The sequence below is a fragment of the Abramis brama genome (genome assembly GCF_963993115.1).
Source record: "Abramis brama genome assembly, chromosome: 8".
In the NCBI taxonomy this organism is placed as follows: Eukaryota; Metazoa; Chordata; class Actinopteri; order Cypriniformes; family Leuciscidae; genus Abramis; species Abramis brama.
The window spans coordinates 37,808,292-37,828,193 of record NC_139970.1 but is presented as its reverse complement, the minus strand read 5'-3'; the positions used below and the strand labels follow the sequence as shown (position 1 = coordinate 37,828,193).

Below are 19,902 nucleotides of genomic sequence, written 5' to 3'. Positions count from 1 at the left end.
AACGTACAGAGGAGGTGTCATTACAAAAAGGGAATAACACAAACAGAATAACACAAATAGCATGATTAGATGATTTTGGAATAATTTATTTTAAAAAGTTTCAAATCATAAATTATAATTAAAGTTTGTATAGGGTAAATTAAACTAAATCCCTTTGTTTTAGGCTTGTAACTTACTTTTAAACTTCCCCATAATAAATGGATACAATTTGTAAAAAAAATAATAAGAAGAAGAAAATGTAATTTTTTTTTTTTTGTTGAGAATTTGGATTAAGAAACATCACACTACACACACACACACACACACACACACACACACACACACACACACACACACACACACACAACTATTAATTTGATGGCTGTTCTAAGATGAAGTAGTCACCAGACACTAACTGAAAAATCAGACATACACCTGTGATTCCTGTAAACAATATTTGTAAAAAAGTAATTAATCTAATTAATCATTAAATTTCTGTTACTTTTCCCTGGCCTGGACAAAGAATTAAATTAGCCTCAGGGCATTAATATAATGTAATAATATCAAGACATCTGTTTCCTGGAGCTTAGTATTTTTTTTTTTCCATCAGTTATAATCATCCAGCATATGCTCAGTAATGCAGTGTGGCTGTTGACGAAAACGCGTTTTGCTCCTCTTTGGAACCTCGCGGGCATCCGTAGCATCACTTCCGGAAGACGGCGGGAAAGATGGCAGCCGAGGCAAACGAGTCCAAGACGGTGTTGAATATGAGTCCTACATCCAGAAACGAGGTAGGGGCATCATCAATCAACCGCGGTTTAACAGTAGTATGTATGTTTGACTGCGAAAGGCCGTTTAAAGTGGGTTAAGGATATGTTTAGCTGGATTTTACGAGGAAGGCCTGCACACATGGAGCAGATGCTAGCGCTGCTTTAGTCTGTGTGGGGTCAGTTGTGTGTAACATGGTTATAAACACTGAATAAACGTAACGTTATGTTGTTTCATACAGCTACACACTAGTCATTTATGAGTCCCTTGATTCTCTCTTAGTGAAGTTAGGCTAAGTTCCCTAGACTAGTTATTTAAAGGACAAGGTTATAAACCATAACATGTGATCAAGTCACAAAAACATATTTTTTAGACATGTTCTGTGTTTTCTAAAAATTGTTAAGCAACATATAGCCATCTTATTTACTAACTAGGTCTAATTGTTTCATATATAATGGAAATCCATTTGAAAACAATCAGATTACAATCGTAGACAGTTATGGGAGGGTTTGTTGAAATAATTGGTCTATTTAAATTAATGTTCTCATATTGCAGATTATATTTCATTATGAGAAGATCCATTTATACGTTATTGTATTTGTGCATGCATACGTCCCTATATTTTCCTGGCACTTCTCCATGCAGTGTTTTATTTACTTATGGGTTCATGTCGTTTCAAAGACTTTTGATTTGACAAAACTGTTTGAATGTGAATAAAAACAGACATTGTCCTTATGTGATTAACAAACTACCGAATGCCATTAATTTAATATTTTGGCACAGACTATGTTAAAGTGTTTTATTGTTTTAATTTTGCTTGTACACTGTTCTTGGAGGGCTCTTAAAACATCATCAAACTAGGGGTCCACAGTGAAACTATCTAATGTCACATCATGACTATGTTTGTTCCACAGTAATGATACACTACAGTGCAAAAGTTTAAGGTTAAGATTTTTGAAATGCGTCTCTAATGCTCATTAAGGCTGCATTTATTTGATTACAAATACAGTAAAAACAGTAATAATGTGAAATATTATTATAACAAATATTATTTTAAACCGTAATTTATTCCTGTGATGGCAAAGCTAAATTTTCAGCATAATTACTCCAGACTTTAGTGTCACATGATCCTTCAGAAATCCTTTTAATGTGATAATTTGCTGCTCAAGAAACATTTCTTATTATCAGTGTTGAAAACTGCTTATTTTTGTAGAAACTGTGATCGGTTTTTGATATATGGAAAATAAAAAACTATTTATTTGAAACAAATATTTTTTATGGTTATAGTGTCCTTACTTTCACTTTTGATCAGTTGAATGCATCCTTGCTGAATACAAATATTAATATTTCTTTAAAAATAAATGTAATAAAAAAAAGTGGTGTACATATCATGATATAGTTATTTGTAATGAAAGAACATGTTAAATATTCATGTGGTAATGTCTAATAATCCAGTGAATTAAGTACTTAAACTGAACCAATGAAAGGTATTTTACATAATATTCAGCGATATTATTGATCTGACTGTACTGACGCTGTTGAATGAGAACTGAACTGAGCTAGACGATGACAATTTTTGCAGAACTGCTTTTTAAACTAATTTAATAATTGATGATCTTTACAACAGAACTGAATCAACACTTAACTGGATAACAGCTGAAATACATAATTTTTTTAAAAGTCTTTATTGTATACAGCGCTATATAAATGAAGGTGACTTCACTTGACTACTTCACCTCATTTTTTAGACTTTCTCTGTATTTGGAGCTAGATGTAAACATAACGAAAATATTATTTTTACATAAATGATACTAAAATGACTTGAAACATTAAAAGTAATAACATAATGCATAATGCATAACATAATGTATAATTTAATTGTATTAAATTAAACTTGCTTTACAACCCTTAAAGGTTAGTTCACTGAATGAATCAATTACTCACTCTTATGTCTTTCCAAAATGGATTCAAATGGATTTCTTTTACAATCTCTTTATGAACATTTTGAAGCGTCAGAGTTTTGGGTGAATAGACTGCAAAGTAGGGATAGAAATGTCTCTGATTTTGTTAAAAATATCTTAATTTGTGCTCCAAATTCCGAAGATGAACGGAGGTCTTATTGGTTGAAACGATATGAATGTGAGTAATTGATGACAGAATTTGCAATTTGGGGTGAACTAACCCTTTAAGAACAAGTTCTTCCTTTTCTTGACTTGTTTAGGATGCATCCAGCTCTGTATTTTTATGTTATTTTGTTTCTTTATTGCTCTAACAGGTTACATGCAATCCCTCCTAACATGATATAAAGCAGGGGTGTCCAATCCTGCTCCCGGAGGATCAGCCTTCCAGTAGAGTTTAGCTCTTGCCCCAGTTCAACAACACACATGAACCAGCTAATCACAGTCTTCAGGATCTCTAGAAACTTTCAGGCAACTGTTTTAGAGCTAAACTTTTTTTTTTTTTTTTTACGATTCTGAACAGACAACCAAACAAAATTACATAATTTACTAGCAGTTCTGACAAAATGTTAATTGCTGCAGACAATTTAAAATGTTTTAATTTGAATTATATATATAAAAAAAAACTAAATGATTAGATTCAATGACTTATTACTGGATGAATCAGCATTTTTGAACAAATCTCTTATGATTCAATGACAAATAAATTTTTTACTGTCACTTGTCACCACCTGCTGGTGTGATGATGTAATCAATAATCAAAGTTGCTTTCAAAAGGTGATTTGCTCTATTTTTATCACAGTACTTCAGTGATAATATGAATATGTAAGACAGAAATAATGATACTGTGTGTGGTTGAAAAGACAACTACACATGACAACTGCTTTCTCTGGGTCAGCAGCAGCGCCACTACAGATTTGAATGTTCCAGTGTGATTTAGTCAAAGGTTTAATAGACATCAGGAATGAGTCATTTAGGAATGAGATCAAGTGGGTGTTTGAATCGAGATTACGATCATTTAACTATTAATCGTGCAGCTCTAGGAGCAGGATTGGACACCCCTGGTTTAAACCATGATCCAGCTATTGATTAGTTGCTGTGATTCTTTTCTTTTCTTTTCTTATTTACTCCTGCAATAATATCAAGAAAGCGCTTCATTGGCACTGAAAGAAACTCCGGTCAAGCTTTTTTGGGGTTTATATAAAGTGCTGATATGGCTCTCAGTCCACTTATTATCCTTTTTTTGATGTCAGACAGGCACTGTGTTTCTGAATGATTTATTCCTCGAGCGCTCAGCATTCTCAGTGTATGTGTAACTCTGAAATACCAGCCTACCTGCTGAATGGCAGATCCATGTTTGAAAGACCAGTTTCCCATAAGCTTGCAGAAATCACTCGAGCCGCCCACTGCGTTCGGCCTGGGATTAGGCTCAGTGGGAACAGATAGGATGTCGAGTGAGACTGTTTTTTTTTTTGTTGTTGTTGTTGTTTTTTTATATGGAGGAAAGCAAGCTCATGGCTATTCTTTGAGTGTCCCACATCCGTCTGAGGCCGATGCAGGAACAGCATGAAGAGTTTCGCATTATCAACACCCCCAGAAAACAAATCTGCTTCCTGCCCACAGCCCGTCCTGCTGAAACAGCAAATTGAATTTTGATTGAAACGGTGACAGTGGCAGCTGTCAGCGGCATATTCAGGGAAATCGAATTGAGAGAGCGATGCTTTGCAGCTGCTGGGAGAGTGTCATGCCTTTGCTGCAGATCCAGATGTTAGTTCACTGATAGATCGTCTGATTATTTCTCAGTGCTGCTTGTAATTGGAGTTTACTTCTCTACTGCAAAATGCTGTATAACTGTCAGAAGTGTTTTGCATGACCAATTCTGCAGTAAATGCTGTCATTTGATCTTGGTTATTTTGTAAAATAATGCTTGTTTGATATCAACATCTAAGGCTAAGCTATTCTGGTCACAACTGGACAGTTCTTAAAGGGATAGTTCATCCAAAAAAGAAATTGTCGTCATCATATACTCACCCTCATGTTGTTGCAATGCAAACTGGTATGAATTTCCTTCTTCTGTTAACACAAAAGATGATATTTTGAAGAACGCTGGGAACCAGAAAACACTGAAGCCCATTAACATCCATTGTATGGACAGAAAAAAAAAAGGTTCTCAGAATATCTTCTTTTATGTTTCACAGAAGAAAGAAAGTCATAATGGTTTGGAATGATCTGAATGTGAGACAGTTGTCAGAATTTCGATTTTTGAGTGAACTATCCCTTTAAATACATTTTGTTTTCATAATATAGCATTTTGTAATAAACACTTAGTAATAAAGCAAATGTCCATGCAATAAATATCAATACAGAGTTACAGACTGAAAACAATTCACCACAAAGTGCATAGACATGCAAATAAGACATGCATCATGATAATACAAAAATAACATTATGCAGTTATGTTAAATAAAACCATACTGGTCCAATAGATAGTACAATTGATTGGCTTGAAGAGTGATCAATATTTTTAAGCTGCAGCTGGGAAAAAATGCAGACCATTCTGCAGAAACATTTATTTAAAATGAAATGTTAATAATTGTATGTCTCTGTCATTTATTTTTTTTCACATTTCTTTTTAATTTATTGTAATTTGAGTTTTTCTAATTTGAGTAACTTAAACTTATTTTTTTCAGTCAGTTGCTAAGGCAACATCTATTGTCTGTTGTCTTTGAGTTTAAATTTTTTTAAATCTAATTTTAGATTTTTTTCAGCTTTATTACAATCATAAAAACAATTTTTAATAGTTTTATTTAGCAAGAACAATCATGAAGAAAAATATTTGTTGGTTTATTAAATTACATTTTTATATAAAAAAAAATATTTTCCCTTTCCATGATTAATCAGCAATATTTCCACAATATCCCATTTAATAATCAGTAGAATAATAGATAGTAATAATATTAGTGTGCAATAATTATGTAGATATTCATCTTAAATAGAGGTGTAAATTGAGTCCAAAATGTTTTCCCATTAGCTCAAACCACATTCAGAAGTCATCAGAGACCATCAACTCAAAATTCATACTCAAGCGGTCACAGGACACATATGCGTGTTAATACAAGATATAAATAGCAATATTTTTCACTTCTTGTCTGATCACCTGAGACAAATGTACAAGGTATAAGCAGGGCTGTACAATGACACAGGTTTTGGGCTTTATTTAGAAATCATTCCTCTGCCATTGTCCTTCTTTTCTAGCACACTGCTACTACTGCACACACACGTACACTTAGACCTACTGTACTTGTACTTTACTGCACTAGTTCTTATTCTATGTCCTCTCTCTTTCTTCCAGCCTCCCAGCCCAGGAGAAATTGAGCAGCGACAGAGAAAGGCCAGCACAAGTTCATCTGAGAATGGAGACAGTGATGGTGATGAACGCAGGAGGGTTGTTGGTGAGCTTGTCCTTTTGATTTTGTTTGGTTCTGTAGCATTCAAGCAATAGTCACATACTAAGCAGCATTACAACAACATGCTTTATAGTGTTTTTTTACTCAAAAAATTAAATTTCTGTTGTGTATTCACCTTCATTGTTCTGTAAAACACAATAACACAATATTGATTTTTATCAATATTTTAACTGTTTTTGTCCTTACAATGAAAGCCAATGGGGTCCAGAACAACATTACACCCCAATGACTTTCATTATATGGACAAAAAAACACAAAAAACAAAGTCATACAGGGTTGGAACAACAATAAAAGTGAATCAATTATGACAGAATTCCTTTTTGGCTGAACTGTCCCTTTAAATCATAATGCCACTGACCCTATATCCTCTGAATATTATGGTTAAAAATAATCCAAAGTTTAGCTCCAGTAGAACAAACCGTACTTCTGATGACCGGAATACTGTTGCCTCAGCACTAAATTGGCACATAAGCCTGCTTGTTACCTCACAGCTGAGACCTACTTCCAACATTCCCTAAGTCAGCACAAGGACAAACACGGTGACACAGTAATGCTTCACTGTAGACGCACCTGTTGTGGGTGGCCATGCGGTTTGTGTAGCTAGAACCTTTCAGTTGATGTGAAAAATGACCTCAAACAAAAGGCTTGTTTATACCAACGACTGTCTTTATCAGATTGAATTGGTCACACTAAACTTACTCATGTATATTTATTGAAAGGGAAGAATGGCCTTTATGTGATTGCCTTTAAGTCTTCCTTGACTGTAAAGAGTATTTTATTGGAATATCCTGCTTTAAATGATATTAGGCAATGTTTTTATTCAGAAAGTACATTAATGGACATTTTTGAAAGAAAAAAACAAAATCCAAGGAAAATATTAGTATTTTATTCATCAGCCTACCCTGATATTGATGAAATGATATTAGTTTTTAGTGTCTAAGGAAATAAAAATGCATTGCCAGCCAAAATGTCATAATCGTGAAAGTCTTAGATTTGAGCCTTTACTTTTTGTGATGGATAAGATTCAGAATTGTAAAGATATTTATGCTCATTGTTATGAAATATATATCATTACATCCTGACATTGGATGTTGTTGTGAAAAACAATACTACTGTTGAATGACTTCATGTTTGAACTTTTGAACTACCTTTCAAAATTTTGGGGTCAGTACGGGTTTTTGAATTCGTATGCTTACTAAGGCTGCATACAGTCAGAAATACAGTAAAAACAGTTATGTTGTAAAATATTTTTGCAATTTGTAATAAGTGTTCTATTTTAGTATATTTTAAAATGAAATTTAGTCTATTCAGCATCATTACTCCAGTCTTCAGTGTCACACAATCCTTCAGAAATCATTCTAATATGCTGATTTGCTGCTCAAGAAACTTTTATTATTAATATCAATGTCAAAAACAGTTAACAGTTAATATTTATGTGGAAAATGTCATACATTTTTTTTCCAGGATTCTTTGATGCATTTATTTAAAAAAAAATAGACATAATGTTACAAAAGATTCATGTCACTTTTGATAAATTTAATGCATCCTTGCTGAATACAAGTATTCATTTATTTTTAAAAAATCTTACTGACTCAAAACTTTTGAACGGTAGTGTATGTGTTAATATTATGCTACTATATGCCTCGGGTGTCTCCAAAAGCACTCTTCTAGACAATGTCAAGTCAATAATCAGTGTTTTCCCATAGAGGTCTCTTTATCTCAGGGCTCATCTGCATCCGGCCTCAAAGTAGCGCTGCAGACGCGTGTAACCTCGCTGCTCCTGCCTCTTTATCTGATCTATTGCTCGCTAGTCTCTGGAGCTCATCACTAACAGTCTCACTTCACTAGCTCTCATAGTCCGTGATATCATCCATAAAATGCTTTCAATCATCCCTTCTGCTGAGCTGTTGCACATCCAAAATCTGCCTGAGCGAAAGCAACACAAGCGTCCTCCAGCCTCCTGAAACCTGCACAAGAATACTTTCCCCACGTATGAGTCTGATTTTTATAATTTGTCCTAACAAAACCTAGGGGCACGTCACCTATTAGGAAGCTGTGTTATTCAGTGGTCAATATGTATAAGGCCAGCACATTTCACATTTGGCATGCAATTTAGGCACAGTGTGTTCTTTTTACCAACGTAATATTGAAAAACAAAACCCGCAAGAATGTCACGTCTGACTTGTCTCTCCAATAGGAAAAGCAGTTGTCTAGGAGACCACAGGGTCGCAGCATCTCTCACTTCAACTGTACTTGTACAGCATGTGGTGTGACGTCAAAGTCAGTGCAGTAAAGGCATTTGTTACAAAAGATTTCTATTTTAAACTTTCTATTCATCAGATTTCGGAAAAGAATTTATCACAGTTTCCACAAAAATATTAAGCATCACAACTGTTATCAACTTAAATAGTAATGTAAATACGTTTCTTGAGCACTAGATCATCATATTAGAATGATTTCTGAAGGATCATGTGACACTGAAGACTAGAGTAAAGATGCTGAAAGTGTAGCTTTGCCATCACAGGAATAAATAACATTTATAAATAAAAATATATTAAATTTAGGGCTGTACAGTTTTTAATCGTGATTATCACACCCTTTTTGTGCTCGACATTAAGAGCGAAGCTGCCGCAAAGATTGAGCTCCATATTGGGAAATGTTACCAGCTGTCTGGGAGCCATTTCACACTGCGACTGCAGCAATTACGCATTTCAAGATCATTTAACAATAATCTTCCCATCATTCATTTTTAAACCTCTGCACTGTTGTGTGCGTGTTGTGATAAGTCATTATCGTAAATGCCTTCGAAAGAAGAGTGAAAACTGCATTGATAAAAGCTTCACTGTTTTTGTTCTCTTTCTTTGGTGCCTGTGTTTGAACTGACAAAAGGATCTGCAGGAAAACAGCAGGTGTTGAGTCACAGGCCCAGTCGTGAGCTCGGCAGAATGATCTGCTCTTTATGATTATTTCATGGGCTTTTATGCTCCCCGGCACTGATTCAATGCTCAGTTATTGGTTTCTGTTGGTTTGAATGTCACTTCAGATTTGGGAGAATCATCGACTGAATCATTCTTAAATAGAAATGTAAATCAGTCTTTGACTCCAAGCATGGAGTGCGTTTCCCGAACACCACCATAACACGCTGCTTAACCACAAAGGTATGATGCATCATTGGAGAAACTGTAGTTTATTATTTGCTTGAGCATGATCGATTTGAGTCCTCATGCCATACTGTGGGATATGAGAGCAGATCGGATAGAGATGATTTCTTCGAACAGAACAATCTAGGACCATGAATGAAGTGGGCTCCATCCAGTCGAAGCTACAAACCTTGTGAAGAGATAATCCCAACTAGAGAAACCCCCAGCTAAGTACTTTATGGCCATGCAAGCTTCAAAGAGATGAGCCTAGCAAAAGGAAGAATGTTGCCAATGTTAGGTAGTTTGTAAAAGATGTGTTGGTTCGGAGATGGCACAGTTTGAGCCCCACAAAGATAATGCCAGAGGTTTTTTTCTATCCCCAAGACAAAAGATCCAAAACAGACCTTTTTCTTCTTAAAGACCTTTGAATGAACTCCTTTACCACATGATTAAATTCCACAGGAAAAACAAAAGAGATGTTTTTTTTGTTTTGTTTTTTACATATAAAATGCATCACATCATTCCAAACAATGCTAGACGGACTTATAATCAAACATCGTTCAATTCTATATCATGTGTACAACCTATATATGTGAATATTATGCTTAGATCACACATAATTCACGCAATTATTATAACTATTGAATGGTTGATTGAAAGGGTGCCTTGTTTGGTACCAGTGGGTGTGTCTGTTCATAACTCTGAAGATGACTTGAATGAAATCTGTGTAAAATGTATCATATTCTTATAATAGGAATCATGTCTAAACTGTACTCTCTGCTTAGAGCAGGAAGTTAAGAGACCACAGATAACATGTCATTTATGGTGAGAGGAGGAGAAACAGCAATCTCTGAACTAAAGACCAAGTCTAATTGGTCAGACCTCCTCTGAATCTTAAGACACGAACAAAGCTTTAGATGAGTAGACAAAGACCGCAGAGCAAGATCAGAGAAAATGGGTTAACAGCTTCATTCAAGCCATCTAGCTACTCTCGTCTCACTTTTCTTTCTTTTACTTAGTTTTATTTTTTTCCATTGAGTCCCGTGTTCTAAGTTCAGTTTTGCCGCAAAGTTTAGCAACAACCTTTAAACGCCTTAAGGCGAGACACGGCAGGCAAAAACATCGGGGGTTTTTTTACTGGTCAATTTTGAGATTTTTGGATATTTGTCTTCAATAACATGTCTTCTTTCAGACTTATGGTGAAAAAAAGTCCGAAATACACATTTAGGTCTTTATTTTACTACACTTTGTCTGTTTGCGTCTGTAGATTTCTCATAAATTCAACAAAAGTTGGCGTTCTTAATCAACACGCTGCTCCGCGATCGCTGCCGGCACCCTGTCATCACGCACCGCTGGATAGCTCTCTCTCTCCTGTACAATGCTGTCGGATCCAAATATGGTCATTTCCTTTTTATCAGCAACCAATCGTGAAAGTAAAAGGGCTGAATGCGCAATCTCATTGGCTGATGATAAATCTTTAAAGCCCGTTTTCTCAAAATGACCTTTCTCTCATACTCCAAGTCCGAAATCTCCACTTCAGTAGCACCTATATACACCAAACTTTCCAGTCTTGTACCTAGTTATATTATGAAGACATTTACAGAGGGATTTGTAAATATATTATTCCTAGCCTGATTTATATAACATTTTATTCCAAAAAAACATGGCGAATAAAGGCTATTGACAGTATATTCTGATTTACAAGATAACAAAAGTAGATATCCATAAATAAAATAAAAATAATAAATATTTTTTTTCCCATCTAATATGTGAACACAATGAAAAAAATATTTTTAACCTGGCTTTATCCAATACTCAGATTTCGTTTTTTAAAATATATACAAAATAGCACATATTTAATTAGATATTGCCTAATTTGCATATTTAAACATTAAATTACAGAAAACTTGTAATACATTTTTTTTCTCATCTTAATGTAGGTAATCAACTGGGAAAGTTTCATGGTGATATCTGCTAGTTAAATTTTTTACCCTATTCACCTGTAGTGTCTCGCCTTAAAAGCTTCAGCCACGAGAAAGACTCCGTATCCCATTTATCCACCAACACGCCAACGTGATTGGCCCCCAAGACATCAATCCAGACACAACAAGATAGTTATTGCCCGTTTAAGTAAAAATAGTGATTCTTTCAAATTCCCCATAAATTAATGAATAATTACCTAAGCTAAATTGACCTGTTTCCCTTACAATACTAACAAGAAACTATGCTTCAGACCACAGGTCAAGAGGTGTAGTTCCAACCACACAACTTTGCGATTCTGTTTGCGAATGTTCGTTGGCGATATATTCTTTGGAAACACTGAATTGTTGAACTATTCTGGTAAAGACAGAACTTTACAAGGCTAATTAAGCTTTTGGGAAACGCACCCCTGGGCGGTTTGATGGCATGCGTACCGTGCAACAGTAACAGAATACTTGATTTAGAGAACTGTCAGTACTAGCAAAGTGTGGCCAAGAATTGAGGTGTTCTCCTCTCTGACATTCTTTTTAAAAGAAGTTAGACCCTCTTTATCTTCTTTGTTCATTCATCACTGTAGTTTAATTGGAATGGTGGCAGCTGTCTGAAAACCTGTTCTTAATGTTGTGTAACCCTGAAGCAGGTAAACACGAGAGTAGCTCTGGTTCAGCTCAACCTGAGGATTCTGGCATCAGAGATGGTAGTCCACGAGCAGGCAGTCCTGTGGCGAGGGCCAGCGGTTCAGACAGCGACAGCAGTGAAGACGACAGTGATGATGGTGTATGGCACAAAATAAGGAGTAGTGTTACGCATATCAAGGTGAGTTACAGTCATACAGCATTTTCCTAATGTTAAAGGGATAGTTCACCCAAAAATGAAAATTAGCCCATGATTTACTCACCCTCAAGCCATCCTAGGTGTATATGACATTCTTCTTCCAGACAAATACAATCGGAATTATGCATCCATCCATGATAAAAGTGCTCCACACGACTCTGGGGGGGTTAATAAAGGCCTTCTGAAGTGAAGCGATGTGTTCGTGTAAGAAAAATATCCATATTTAAAACTTTATTGACTAAAATATCTAGCTTCTGGCACACGGCCTACGCAGGCCTTTACTGTGCCATACATCAATGACAAGCTTTTATAATCGCAGCCTTTGCGATTTCAAAATCGCGATAAGCCAAATCGGTCTAAGTGCGATTATATGGAAATTGCGATCCTTCGTGCAGCCCTAGTTTATATGTACCTTATACAGTGCTATCCAATTAAAATTTCTATGTGTTTGTTTGTTTCAGCGTGCCTCTGACGATGAGAGCAAAAACAGACAAAGAAGCTCCTCACCTGAGAGGTAAAACTTTTGTTATTCTTGATTTAGGAAAAATCTATGTAGAATTCAGACCTTTCTTAAAAACTTTGCTGTTTTTCTCTATTTCAGGGATGAAAAGAGGTCACAGTCAAGATCCCGCTCTAGATCTCGCTCCAGATCTCGCTCTCCTCAAGAACGTTACGGAAGGGGTCGTAGGTGAGGGGTCCGGGTGATTATGTTCTTGACAAATTTGCTGTTGTCTTTTTCATCCAAATGTAAAAAATTGCACCTTTCAGTTATGACGTTTTCTCCGCTATCCTCGCATCAGATCCAGGGAGCGTGAGCGTGATCGAGAACGCTATGGCGATCGGGATCGTTACGAGCGGCGCTCCAGCAGAGAGAGGGATTGGGAACACAGGAGGAGGGGAAGGTCAGCCTCCCCAGACAAAAATGATAAACCTTCCACCGAGCAGCCTCCAGTGAAGAAGAGGAAGGAAGCACTGGACCCCATCCTGACCCGCACCGGTGGGGCCTACATCCCACCGGCCAAACTGCGTATGATGCAGGCTCAGATCACTGACAAGAGCAGGTTGGTTTCACTTTTTGTAGATTTAAATGAAATTATTTATTTATTTCAAACTGTCCATCGCAATGATTCAGTACAAAACTCTAAAGGGAATGGAAATTATTTTGAATCAGCGCATAATGTTTCCTATTAAAATATTTTTGTAAAAATACTCACTATCGTTCAAAAGTTTGGTGTCAGTACAAATTTTTAAAAAAAAAAATTAATACTTTTATTCAGCAAGAATGCATTAAATTGATCAAAAGTGACAGTAAAGACATTTATAATGTTGCAAAAGATTTCTATTTCAAATAAATGCTGTTCTTTTGAACTTTCCTTTCATCAAAGATTTCTGGGAAAAAAAAGTGTTTCATGGTTTCCACAAAAATATTAAGCAGCACAACTGTTAAATACATGATTGAATATATTAAAACATTATTGTCTTATTGAGCATAAGAGACTTCTTTCAAAAACATTAAACAAATCTAACGGACCCCAAACTTTTGACCAGTAGGTTATGTAGGTAAATCCAGTTTTTTTACTTTGATTTGTTATTTTAGTGTTTATAAATAAATTATTCATTCAATTTCCCTGGTGTTCTTGTGAAAAACAGTGTGTGAGAAAATAGATAAATGTTTTTATTAAAAGCGCTGTCAAGCGCTTTTTAGGCTGAATTTTTTTTGGTCACATACAGCAAACATCTCCTCACTATTTGCTAGCTGCCTGTCCCCTGAACACACTGTAAAAAAACACAGTCTCTGTAGACAGCTCAGGCTCCACAAACGGCAACAAAAACAAACTGGCCCAGCCTGGACCACGAAACATAACAAACCGTGTTCCAGCCAATAACCGACAAGAATGATTTGGGGGTGGGGGTTGGAGGGTTAGTGTGCTGGCACATGAAGGGGGGGTGTGGGGAGTGGAGGAGAGAGAAGCATGAAGAGGGAAGTAAGCTAGAGGAGAGATGTCCTAGACAACGACTAACGTTAGAATTATATTCTCTTGAATTTTGATATGGCTAACACACGGCCAAAGAGACAACGTTATGATGAACAAATAGCAAAGAAAAGAAGGAACACACAGAACGAAGAGGGAGGGGACGGGATGAGGAGGAGGGAGGGTCGAGCTAGCCTCCGCTTAGAGCACCTTTAAAACATTTGGATGTATTTTTTATTTAATTGGCTTCAAATGCCTAATAATGATCAGCTCTTTAAGCCATTTTTAGAGCAGATAAATTACTAAAGTATTTATTGAATACTGTCAAAAGGCTGAAAAATATAGAAATATAATTTTTAGGTTTATTGCCCAGCTCTAATGAGGAGCGATCATCAGGTAAGATGGTCCATCTTGAACTTTATTGATTTTGCAGTCTTTTTAGACATTGTGATAAGAATAGATTGTGATTTATTGATGGTGGGAAACACATCCACATGAATTCAATGAAGGGGTCGATTAAATTTCCTCATGCTGGGGAATAGAGGTCACCAGCCAGGAAATAAAGAGGTGTCCCTTAGGGATGTGGGATATCTATAGCAGGAGTGGAGTGTGCTTGAGGCAAGACACTGAAAGACAGGTGATCGAGACAATACATCAGAGATCAGTCTCAAGAGCAGCTAAGGGCAGGAAATTAGATGGGGGAGGGGGAGTAGCTGTTCTCCAAGAATCCGAGTACGACTCGCCATCAGCGTTTTTCCATGCATGCTGTTTCGTGCTGAAGTTCAGACTGGAGAGCAGACAGCTTTGAAGGTTTTGTCCTGCTATTACAGTTGTGCAAACTGTGACCTTTAAAATGGTCTATTATGTTGCACTAAAGACAAATATTAGAAATTCAAGATTACCTGCTCTGTTAACAGGCTGAACGTGTCTCCGTCAAGAGATACAGCATCATGGGATCAGTGTAGTTGGTTTTTCATCCATTCTTTTCTATTTAATTTCACAGTTTTGAGTATCAGAGGATGAGCTGGGAAGCCCTGAAGAAATCCATCAATGGTCTGATCAACAAAGTGAACGTTTCCAATATTGCCAACATTATTCAAGAGCTGCTGCAGGAGAATATTGTGAGGGGCAGGTAATGACTACTGATTTTGTGCTTTACTGATCTATGACTTTGTTCCTAGTGTGCTGTCTACATAGGCAGCTTTTAAAGACGTCATAGGCACAATCCCAGCTTGAAGTCTGTTTTAGAAAGTGGGCAGCATTATGCTACCTCTTAAGATATCTTCATTTGGCCAAATGCTCAATTCCAAAATGCATGTGATAAGTGCAGTGGACAAAACTGAGCTTTTATGCACCTGTAATTTTTAGCCCTGATGAAGGCCTGTACGTCGAAAAGCATTGGCAAAATAAAGAGTTGTATCTTTTCAGCTCCATTTTTGGACTATTTTGATCGCTCCATTTCATAAGTGTTGCTGGTAGATTCCCAAAGCTTCTTTCGCTTTTCTTCCACGCACCTTGTTGATCTTGTGAAGTTGCACCAGAACAACTACAAAACACTGGTGTGTCTCTCTCCAGGGGTCTTCTGGCCAGGTCTACACTTCAGGCCCAGGCTGCCTCTCCCATCTTCACCCACGTGTACTCTGCTGTGGTGGCCATCATCAACTCCAAGTTTCCTCAGATCGGAGAACTTATCCTCAAGAGACTTATCCTCAATTTCCGAAAAGGTTACAGAAGGAATGATAAAGTAAGCATTTAGGAAGCTGGCTGTCGGTTTCTAAAAAGAGCAGTGATTTAAATAATGTTCTAATTTTTCTTGTATCTTTTCAGCAACAATGTCTCACAGCGTCCAAGTTCGTGGCTCATCTCATCAACCAGAATGTGGTATGTTCTTCTGGAGCTTTAACAGATTTTTGTTTAGACTGTAGAATAGGGGTGTTTAAATGTACTGTATTATTGTAATTTTACAGGCCCATGAAGTCCTGTGTCTGGAGATGTTAACCCTGCTGTTGGAAAGACCCACTGATGACAGTGTGGAGGTTGCCATCAGCTTTCTAAAAGAGTGTGGTCTCAAATTGACAGAGGTCTCTCCCCGAGGCATCAATGGTACATTCTACAACTATTTTTTATTAGTTATCAGTTTTGAATGGATGATTGTATCTTACGTTATATCTACACTGTCATTTTTTTTTCCCAGCCATCTTTGAACGTCTGAGGAACATCTTGCATGAGTCAGAGATAGATAAGCGTGTACAGTACATGATTGAGGTGATGTTTGCCATCAGGAAGGATGGGTTTAAGGACCACCCCATCGTCCCAGAAGGGCTTGACCTAGTGGAGGAGGAGGACCAGTTCACGCACATGCTTCCTCTGGAGGACGAATACAACACAGAGGACATCTTAAGTAAGATCAGACACACTTATTCATGCCATTTCAGAGTGTTTAAACCTTTTCCATTTCTTCATATAAGGAGTTGGAATGAATAGATGACTGATTTGAGATTTCAGTTAAAACTGGTTTAGGATGTTTATTTACAACTGATTTTATATTTTGGCATTTTTAGCAGTCTTTTTTTGCTAAATATAATTTTATAAATATTGTTTTTGAGATTTCATTAAAGTAATTATTTACAATTCTGTAAACTGTAAATTTGACAGTTTCAGCAACCACTGATTTGAAATTCCAGTAAACTACTGATTGGATTGGATTTCAATAAGTACCGATTTTAGTTTTAAGGAATTTGAATTTAGTTACTGCTGTTCAAAAGTTTCGTGTTGATAAGATTTTTAGATTTTAGATAAGTCTCTTATGTTCACCAAGGGAGCATTTATTTAGTCAAAAATACAGTAAAAACAGTAATATTGTGAAATATTATTAATATGTAGTGTAATTTATTTAAAGTGTAACTTCCCTTCAGCATCATTACTTCAGTCTACTATCAATGTTGAAAACAATTGTGCTACTTAATATTTTTGTGGAAACCATGAAACGTTTTTTCATGATTCTTTGATGAATAGAAATTTCAAAAGAACAGCATTTATTTGAAATGGAAATAACATTATAAATGTCTTTACTGTCACTCTTGATCAATTCAATGCATCCCCTCTAAATAAAAGCATTCATTTATTATTGCTTTAAAAAAGTTATTACTGACCCCAAACTTTTGAACTATAGTGTAGTTTTAATTCTTAACTGTGTCAGTCATGATTAAACGCATGCCCCAAGTTTTATTTTATTTTATTTCCACTGTTTTTTGTTTTTTTTAAACCTGTTCTTGCTTTCATCATTGCTACTGAATGTGTTGAGTGAGTAAGATTTACTACCTCACTCACCTAACCTGCCAGGCCTCAATTTCTCATGTTTAGCAGCTAATTACCTTGATACGATCATTATGGATGACTTCCTTCTCTCTAAAGCCACCCACGATGGAACGCACGCTCTCAAACCAGAGGCTGCAGTTCCTGCTCCGTCTCTGTGTAATTGAGGGTTTTGCTCTCTCACTTCTATATATTTAGCCTCTGTCTGTACTCTGTACTGATGTTTACGGATAAGCATCTTTTCTGAGGCTTCTGAGACAAAGTGCACTAATTGAAAATCCATACTAGCAGGCCTTCGGGGAGCATGAACAGCCATTATCACATTAAGCTCTTTTTATGTAATGCGACTAATACACAGCAAATTTTTCTTTATGGGTAATTGCCTCTGATTACATCTCATTGGCACTGACTTAATTGCTGTGAAACGTGTAATTGCAAACAAATGTCTACTTTACATCAACAATATTCCTTTTGCAGATGTCTTCAAGTTGGATCCCAACTTCCTGGAGAATGAAGAGAAGTACAAAGCAATTAAACGGGGTGAGTTAATGACTCGTTAGCTATACGCATATTCCATTCTTCTCATTACAGCCTATTAAAAGAGATGCCCTCTGATGCACCGTCTCTGCTAGTGCATTTGAATTTTAATAGTGTACTAATTGTACAAAGGACAGGAGACCGCCATATGGTACAGGAAGCTGAAATGTTGTCCCTTGATTGCAACTATTGTAGATACTTGTTCTCTGATGCGAAGATGATTACTCCGTTTACGGCTTGAGAAGCAAAGCCTATGGAATCCTTCAGCAGTGGAGGAAGTGTCAGTACATAGTTATGTCCTAAGATGCCAACATGGGACCTGGGCAAAGACCAGAGTGTGTTTGTTACGCTTGTCACTTTTTCCTAAAGTCAAATTCAAATGAATGATGAAATTTTAACTGATAGAGACCAGCACTGGAGTTCTCTACAGTAATGCAACTTGTCTGGCTCTGTATTAAAGACAAATAAACTATCGGCATGAATTCTGGTCTACTTTACAGCTTATTCTGGCCCAGAACCATTCAGTTAGTTAGGAAGACCAAGGTTATTTTTGTTAGATAAAAACAAAGTAGGTATAAATGTGCAGTCAGTGTGAATGAAACCTAAACAGAAATGCAGTTTTTTTCCGTGGTTTCAATGCCTGATGATCTGATGTAATTCATATCCATAGTGAATGAATGGAAACTAAATACAAATGTATATAACATTTTTTTTTTTTTCAAAATTACCAATGAAATTAAAGCTATTTATGCACCATTAAAATTAAAACACAATTGAAATTGAAATTGTAAACCTAAATACAAAGTGAAACTAGTAACCCTGCGTCTGACCAACATATGAAGTTACCAACCACAGTTTGTTGTGTTTTTGTGTGTTTAATAATTAAAAACATTTAAATTATTTTAAAGATTATACTTTTTATTTATTTATTTTAATTAAAAATGTAATTAATCTGTCTTGTTTTCATACCTCAGAAATTCTTGACGAAGGAAGCAGCGATTCTGGCGATGACGCTGGTGGCAGTGGAGATGAAGACGACGATGAGGAGGAAGATGAAGAGGAGGCAGCTAGAGAAGGTATTCATTTTAAATATTCATGCTTTACTATATACTTTGAGAAAAATGGGCACAACTGTATTAATATTCAGTGTTACTATATGACACTGAATACTATATGTGGTAGTGGTGCGGTAGTGGTGCTATCCTCTCATTGAGTTCTTATGTGAGTGCGGGTGTTTGGGGACAATGCTTTGCATTAGTTCCCCTAGATAATCCTGCTTATGTGGTCCCTTGGGTCCTTGTGTTGAGGAAAACTGCATAAAACACTATGGTCATCAGGAGACTGCCTGTTCCAGAGTGTAGCACATTGTTTCAGGCATTAAACGGATCTTTTTTTTTTTTTTTTTTTTTTTTCCTAAGGTCCACTAACAATGTTTCTTGAACTTAAAACAGTCATAATTTAGTTTTAGGCCAGAAACATGCTCTACGGAAGAATGCAGATGCTTGGGCAATCCAATGTCCTGTTAAACATTTACATTATTGTGGCAGTAACAAACCTCAGTACGCAAGTGGCTGATGGTTACTTTTAGATGCTGTAAAACATGTAGACTTCAAAAAGATTCTCTTCAAACTGTCATGAAAGTAGCTGATCTGACTATGAAAACTGACCATATTAAGGCAGGTGTGTCCAAATTTCTTTAAAAAGAGGCTAAATTCGTTGTTGTGGACACAATTTTTAATATTTATTTGTATTAATTTTTATATTATATAAAATAAATGTTTTAATTTTCATTAATAGAAACTAATTTAATTTTCATTAACAAAACAATAACATTGTAAAATTTTAAAGGGTAGAATTTAAATATTCTTACTGAGTTAGAACTCTACTCCTATTAAAATGAACAACATTGTTTCTATGGTAGGCCTATCTAGAATGGCTTTATGGTATTTAG

At 36.1% G+C, this 19,902-nt stretch overlaps 1 protein-coding gene across 2 annotated transcripts in view; it reads left to right on the top strand.

The window, feature by feature from the left end:
* The first annotated feature begins 629 nt into the window (after positions 1-629).
* cwc22 (CWC22 spliceosome associated protein homolog) overlaps positions 630-19,902 on the top strand; it is a 42,542-nt gene continuing 23,269 nt past the window's right edge. The window contains exons 1-13 of one of the 2 annotated variants that reach the window (XM_084123191.1): positions 630-770; positions 6,058-6,157; positions 11,933-12,108; positions 12,588-12,640; positions 12,728-12,814; positions 12,927-13,187; positions 15,103-15,231; positions 15,675-15,843; positions 15,927-15,980; positions 16,067-16,202; positions 16,294-16,500; positions 17,892-17,954; positions 18,926-19,027. In XM_084123191.1, the coding sequence (XP_083979317.1) occupies positions 708-770; positions 6,058-6,157; positions 11,933-12,108; positions 12,588-12,640; positions 12,728-12,814; positions 12,927-13,187; positions 15,103-15,231; positions 15,675-15,843; positions 15,927-15,980; positions 16,067-16,202; positions 16,294-16,500; positions 17,892-17,954; positions 18,926-19,027 (1,600 nt within the window). In that variant the 5' untranslated portion in view covers positions 630-707. Of the gene's footprint in view, positions 771-6,057; positions 6,158-11,929; positions 12,109-12,587; positions 12,641-12,727; positions 12,815-12,926; positions 13,188-15,102; positions 15,232-15,674; positions 15,844-15,926; positions 15,981-16,066; positions 16,203-16,293; positions 16,501-17,891; positions 17,955-18,925; positions 19,028-19,902 lie in introns of both variants that reach the window. The other variant, XM_084123190.1, reaches the window with a different exon arrangement.